Source organism: Amphibalanus amphitrite, unplaced genomic scaffold (assembly GCF_019059575.1).
Source record: "Amphibalanus amphitrite isolate SeventyFive unplaced genomic scaffold, NRLGWU_Aamphi_draft 000049F_arrow, whole genome shotgun sequence".
Lineage (NCBI taxonomy): Eukaryota > Metazoa > Arthropoda > Thecostraca > Balanomorpha > Balanidae > Amphibalanus > Amphibalanus amphitrite.
Window position 1 is genome coordinate 22899 of NW_024881545.1, and position 7035 is coordinate 29933.

The 7035-nt window shown below is 49.4% G+C and overlaps 1 protein-coding gene across 1 annotated transcript; it reads left to right on the forward strand.

Annotated features, from left to right (window-relative positions):
* The first annotated feature begins 223 nt into the window (after positions 1–223).
* On the forward strand, positions 224–6135 carry LOC122377745. The gene is made up of 4 exons (XM_043358124.1): positions 224–248; positions 3580–3649; positions 3992–4115; positions 5435–6135. The coding sequence occupies exons 1-4, from the start codon at positions 224–226 to the stop codon at positions 5960–5962; spliced, it is 747 nt and encodes a 248-aa protein (XP_043214059.1). The 3' UTR covers positions 5963–6135.
* Positions 6136–7035: the final 900 nt, after the last annotated feature.

The following is a 7035-nucleotide window of genomic DNA, read 5'->3' on the forward strand; positions in this document are numbered from 1 at the left end:
ATTGTTGGGGGTGTTGGCCGATGACAAGCTCGATGAATTGGTATTGAAAGATGAAGGTTGGGCTTTTGGCCGTAGTCTCTTCAGAATCACATCACACGCAATGTTGTTAGGAAATGGCATCCAACGTCTTGACTTTAAATCTGTCATATGTTCGTAGAATGATAACTCCTATGGAAGAAATATCAAAACTTTGTTGCATTTTGAAAACATAACTCTCCTGAAAATGGGCCACATTTTACGGGTGGCAGGTACACATTGCAACTTTTTGTCCCGGTTTTCTTTTTACGCTGCCAATCAGATACCCCACGGCAACATCGAATTATAAATGTATTCACTAAGTTCCAGAACTCCTGCGAAAGAGAAGAAAAAATTAGCATGTGCTCTTTTCACTGAAGAAGTTTGTTAAGTTGGTGAACTTTCTGTCAGACTTCTTACAAAGAGATGATTGGATAACTTAGGTTCTAAAATGAGCCAGTGTATTACCATAGCTTACCATTTATATTTTCCATCCTCGCCCGCAGGGATGCGGAGCCGGAGCCGGAGTTGGAGCCGGAGCCGCCGGAGCCGGCATATTTTGCCCGGAGCCGGAGCCGGAGCCGGAGCCGTGAAACAATATAGCCCGGAGCCGGAGCCGGAGTCGGAGCCGCCAAAAAGGGGGCGACTCCGGCTCCTTTTTATTTTTTGAAGAGGAAAAAAATAATTGACCTAGTTCGGTTTGACAGTACAAGGCAGTAAAACATATGGTACTATTGGTCTTAAGATAAGGGCCCAGGCGATCTGTAGTTTTGATGCGGTGAATACCCTCACCCTCGCCACAACTCGAGTGGGGGTGGCGCTGGCTGGGAGGAGGGGTGCACTAGGCCCGAGTTGTGGCGAGGGTAAGGGTATTCACCGCAGTGGCCCTTATCTTGAGACCAATAGTACGTCATGGGCCATCAAGTGAATGAAAAAAGCCGAATATCCCCAGTATCCCACAGTACGCAATCAACTTCCTGTCTGCTCCTCCCCCCCCCCACGTCTACTGCATCCCCAGAACATGAGGACCGGTCATCAGGTGACGGCCATTGTTTGAAGCCAGTGCAGTGGACTGCGACTCCCAGCACCGTCTCTTCCCTCCCCCACCCCCAATGCAGCCTAGACGGGTGTCAGCTTACGATGGTTCAGTGAACTCCGATTCGTGGCGACTGCGTTTCCAATGCCATCGCTTCCTAGTCCTTTGTTCTGCCAGTTCTCTCCGAGGTGCGTTTGCGCGGGGACGCGGTGAGCCGGTCATGGCAAAGAGTAACGCGTATAACCAATCCAATTTTTCTTCCACCCGTATTTAATTGATTGCATAGGGGATGTACTGAGTCGGAGCCGGAGCCGCCGGAGCCGGATCATTTTACTCGGAGCCGGAGCCGGAGCCGGAGCCGCCATAACATTTCACCCGGAGCCGGAGCCGGAGCCGGAGCCGATTTTTTCTCCGGAGCCGGAGCCGGAGCCGGAGCCGTCTGAAATTTCCACGGCTCCGCATCCCTGCTCGCCCGTAATGGTCTTCTTACAGCGTAATAAAGTATAGAGGTGAGAACATTATGGATTTCTTATTCAAAATAACGGAAAACAAATGTTAAATGTCTTCAAAATGTGTAACATAATGTACCGTAGTTTAGTGCAGCTTTGGTCACCAAGAGCAACTTTGGCCCACTCCTGGAAAACTAATTTGTTTCGCAGTAGCGTTTTATACTTAGAGAAAGTGGGGTAGGTACAACGGTCAGGGTAGGCTTCCCTGACCGTTTTAACCCACTTTCCCCTAAGTGTTAAGAGTTACAGCAAAATAAATTAGTTTTCCAGGCGTGGGCCAAAGTTGCCCTTGGTGGTCAAAGCTGCACGAAACTACGGTATTCAGCTTAGAAAATTTTAGCACACCATTTCCACGATCCGTGATCCATAGAAGCCAGAATAAGAAGTTCCGGGTACCTACCGTGCCAACAAGAAAACTTCAATTACAGCTTCGTATAAAAACAAGGAACAACAACAAAAAATAATACAACGTCTCGTTTGTGAGCATTCTTATCTGGTTGAACATCTGACATGTTTCAATCGTAATGTAAGTTGTATGCTTCCTGTAGCGATGTTTTTTTCCTTTTTTTGTCTATGAATTGATTCATAAGTCACCACTTCTAGACTCATCAATCTTCATTGAGTTCATGAGCTTATCTCTTATTGATTTTCTCTCAAAGTATCTAAGCTGCTGCCTCCAATGAAGCATCAATCATTTCCAGCTTCATTCTAGTCATGAGGTTCACGACTCACGTGAATCCTTTCAAAGGATGTTGGGCACAGGGGACGTATCTCGTTCCTCTAAAAACTGATCCATTTCATATGCCAAGTGCAGTCCAATTCTCTATCCAAACATATGAATAAGACCAGGCGTTTTTTTTTTGCTGTTTTTTTTTTTGCAGCCCCCGCAGCCGATCATCCAGACACACAAAACGTTGTTGTTTATCTCGTACGTTCTCCATTGAAACGCTCCTCCCCTGCACTCTGCATCCAACTTGTTCGAGCCGCGCGCGCGGTAAGGCAGGAGCGCCGGGGGACAGTCACCTCCAGCTCGAAAAAGGTCAAGGCCGAGAATCTCACCATTAGAATCCTCCGAAAATGCCCAAAGCGTTAATTCAAAAATGTCCAAGAGGGGTCAATAATTCTCAAAAGAATTCGAAATGTTCGTCTGTTACTCTGCAATTCAACCGGTGGATTTCGAAGCCCCAAAGCAATTTAGCACCTTCTTATGTATATGCCTACTAAAGCGTTGTTTGCTTCATTCGCAGTTATTCAATTACCCTTTTTTATCATTGAACTTATCGATTATAGTTAGTTCGCCTTATTCATCACCGTTATATTTATGGCAAGTTGCGAGGAATATTTAAGCCCCATTAGTGTGCTGGAGGCTGCCGCTGCTCTCTTATAAGCTCTGATGTGGAAAATGGCAGTCTGCTATAAATAAGCCTTCCCATTCATTAACACTTAACAGCACTTTCACAATGACATTGGCGACGCTCCAAGGACGCCAATGTCGCCCGGCCAAAATCGGCAACATATGACGCCTGCCATTTCATTATTCACGTTGTCGACTGGGTGCATGCTCAGCGCGATACATTTATCGTCAAAGTCGAGTCTCCAGCCGGCGCCATGGTACATTCCTCAAAATTGGCTGGATTATAAATCAGCTGTCCGACATTGCATGCAATGTTCATCAGGAAAAGCACAGCCCGGGGGATGTGGAGCTCAGAGCAGCCCAGAGGAGCGAAGTCCATCAGCGACCATCGGAGACTAAGAGACTTTGCGGATTTCTTTGTTGCGTGAAGTGCTCCCTCATTCAAGGCTAATGTAATAATGGATTAAAACCATGAATATTCTGTAGTCTGTAAATGTGTGGCCGAAATTTTTAGCAATTCTTGTTTTAACTAAAAGCATCTGTCCCTCTGAAGTCTGAACCATCAGGGACGATGACTGGGCGGGCGGCGGCCGCGGGTTTTACTAATTGTCATGAGCAGCGAGCATTCTATTGACCACTGGCCACTCTTTCGTGTGCTGTTTCAGGGGGTAAACGCTCCAGGCGGGATGACAAGTGCACACGACTTCGGGAGCTGCACTACTCAACTGCGTCAGTGTGAGTGCCGAGCAGTGTTCATTTACGAGTAGAAGTCGGGCGACCATGTCCCCCCCCCGAACATGACTGTCGTCGCTCTCCTTAAACGTGTCCTTGCACCGACATCTGCCCAAATAATTGAGAATCCAGAAAGAGCTACAGAACCTTGCCGTCCCCTGCGCAAAATAACGGGATGCTCAACCTGGGATTAGGACTTTTTGTGACATTAAAAATGGAGCGAACAATTTCCAAAAGAGGAGCCATTTTGCTGACCGCCAAAGGTGGGAGCGAAAGCCAGACCCCCCCCCCCCCAACCCCCCCCCCAAAAAAAAAAAACACTTACAAACCTCCCCTCATCTCCAGTTTCCAGGCGGTGCTGGGAATCGACCTCGACCTGGACGACCGGTCAGACCGCGAGAGCGAGGCCATGGGCTACACGAGTCTGCGTCCGGTCTCTCCTGGCGGCAGTAGCATCAGCAGTCTGCGGGTGAGGCTGGTCGCCGCGACGCGCCGACACATCCCGGGGGAGATTTGTGGGCTCCGGTGTGGGCGCAGGTGACGAGCTGGGCGACCGCGGCTGTCCTTACCAGCTGATGAATGGGTGGACGAGAGTGGACAAGACGGGAGAACGAGCTGGGAGAGAGAGAGAGAGAGAGAAAGAGAGAGAGAGAGAGAGAGAGAGAGAGAGAGAGAGAGAGAGAGAGAGAGAGAGAGAGAGAGAGAGAAGAGACAGAGAGAGGGGGAGAGGCAGAGGGCGGGAGGCAGAGGGAGAGCGAGAAAGAGAGAGGAGAGAGAGAGAGAGAGAGAGAGAGAGAGAGAGAGAGAGAGAGAGAGAGAGAGAGAGAGAGAGAGAGAGTCGATGTGTGGTAAGCAGAAACTTTGATGGGAACAGGGTGCGAGAGGAAAGACGTGTGTTGCTGTCCAGTTTCCAGACCCCGGATCTGTTGTGCCCTGTACCTGTGCTTTGCCCTGGATCCGTGCTGTGCTCTGGGACTGAGTTCTGCAGTCTGCACTGGTTCTGTGCTGTGTCATTGGCCCGTGTTGTGCACTGGGCTGACTGCTCAGTGTCAATAGTGGGCGTAACAAGGAGACACTAATGGGATTCTGCAGCCGCCTCGCTGTCACCGTAATGAACCCACCCCACTAATTGATTACCGGATGGCATTGTCTCACTTACAATTGGTCGCACTTGTAGAAGTCGTGACAAAGTAATAAAATTGTGAAGTTTACTTTCACTCTTACTTGATCCTTAGCTAGTTCACAGGGGGAAAGGCCCTATCGTGACAATCACATGATCTTATGCGATAAATGCAGAATGTCTGAGGTACTCTTATGCAGCAGTAGACATGCAGCAGCAGAAGACTCGTCAGCAGGACACTTTTCGAGACTTGCTGGCCTTTGGTGTTTGCAAGCGAGGCCCTGATCAGCCCGGCAGCAGTCCGGCGAATGATTCATGGATGCAATTTCGTGGCGACTTCTCCGAACTTTTAGCGATATTGAATGTCACGGTTGAAAATCCTTCTCTGAACTTCCCCGACAAAATTGCCCAAACCTAGATAGCCAAATGGCCTCAATCATCATTAGGGAGTATCGTGCAATGAGACAGTCCATGATCTATAGCAAAAAAAAAACTATAGATAACGCCATTGGAAAAGACGACTTGATAAGAGCGCCAGTAACACCATCCGTGGGCGCTCTACGCGCCGGCCGTTGTTGCTAGTCTGCGACACGGGCTCTCGATGTCGTCACGGGGATCTGATGTGCAATGAACCTCACTAATTGACGACACGCTTGTGTTGTTGCCAGGTGTTTCGCCGCTCCAGCGGTCCGCAAATAATTCAGATGGAGATGTCGCCGCGTGTGCCTCGCTCTGTGCGCACGTGCCGCACCCTCGCTCCGACTCCGCCCACTGGCGACACCTACCGGCGACCGGGGAACAGCGGTGCTGCCACCTTTCGGCGACCCAGGGAGCCCAGCGGCTCCGCACTCCAACCCTCCAGCGGACGGGCGCCCGCCAGAGCTGGAATTCTCCGGGTAGGCGACCAGAATGGCGCCACGCCGCCTCGGCCGAAGGAGACCGGCAGTGTCGCGCTCCTGCCGCTTCCGGAACAGAACGCCAGTGGTGCCACCTCGCGGTGTCCGGAGAGGAACACTAGAGACCTCTGTGGACGGCCTGCGGAGGCTGAGGTAGTGGAAACGTCCGTCGCCACAACGCACTGTTCGGGGGTCAATGGCGGGCGGGCGGGCGGTATGGACACTGGTGGCGCTGCGGTGACAGTCAGTCCAACCGTCATCGCCGCGGGCTACCTGGGTGACCTGGGCACGGCCTGCTGAGGCAGATTCAAGGTCAGGTCACAGAGAGCCACGTGTTATGTACAAAGACTACTGTGCGAATATGTGTTCCATTGCGAATCAAATGAGCAGTGTCATGATTTATGAAAAGCTAACGGTGATGGGCACATATAGTCACATAGTACGTTTTGCCATGTTGATAAATTATGTGGTTTGAAAGTTGGAATGTCACAGCGAGCTTCGTTAAAGTGCTAGTAGTAAAACTGCTGTTTCATTCATAATAGCCGTTTTCACGACGGCCATCTGGTACACATTTGGTGCACATCTGGTGCAGATCAGGTGCAGATTCGGTCAAATCAGGCTCAGTGTGTCTCTTAGTAGCTATCAGCTAGGGTTACACTAATTGCTTATATGCCTGCTTTGTCGTATTATCAGAGAGCATCATCGATTAAAAAACTGAAATAAATTGTAGCAAGGGAATGAAGGAAAAAAAGAAGAAAATAAAGAAAATTACTCCATCTGGCGGTTCATCAAACATCGCGGTCCACTGTCATTGCGGCTGATTGTAGAAGAATAACATAGAACAATTTGCTGCTGTAATGAACTCGATGGTTGAACTAGTAGAACAGGGGAGCTTGAGAGTCTTGGAAAAGATCCCGAGAGAGAGATCTAGAGAGAGATACAGGTATTGATGAAGATGCTGAGATAGATGTTGAGATCCACCTTGCATACAAATACATCTGATGGAAGATGCTTTTTAATTTAGAGGCTTGATAATTCTGTTCATTGTATAGACCATGATGCACGAGATGCTTCTTCACTGCTCGGATAGGGATAGAGGGATCCGATCAGCTGGGTTTGCGGCACAGTTGGGCAGGTGAAGGACAGGGCATTCGAAGTCCCGATGACCACTGCCAAACTTATGGGTGGTAATTACCTTGATTAATTGAATGTGATCATTCGTCCAGTCACCCATTCCTATATCACTGGCCTCCCCATTACGAAAACTGCCCACTTAATTCGTATTAGCGTTGCTATAGTTTAGTTGCCCTCGAGGGTTGCTAGCTCGACTGCCGTAACCGAATTCTACGCAATTCCTATCGGCCTTATTCTAA

Excerpts from the sequence above, each read along its gene's own strand:
- LOC122377745 (XM_043358124.1), top strand. The coding sequence starts at position 224 with ATGGGCCACATTTTACGGGTGGCAG. Across the intron at positions 3,650-3,991 it reads CACTACTCAACTGCGTCAGT|TTTCCAGGCGGTGCTGGGAA; the intron begins GTGAGTGCCGAG and ends CCTCATCTCCAG. Across the intron at positions 4,116-5,434 it reads GTAGCATCAGCAGTCTGCGG|GTGTTTCGCCGCTCCAGCGG; the intron begins GTGAGGCTGGTC and ends TGTTGTTGCCAG.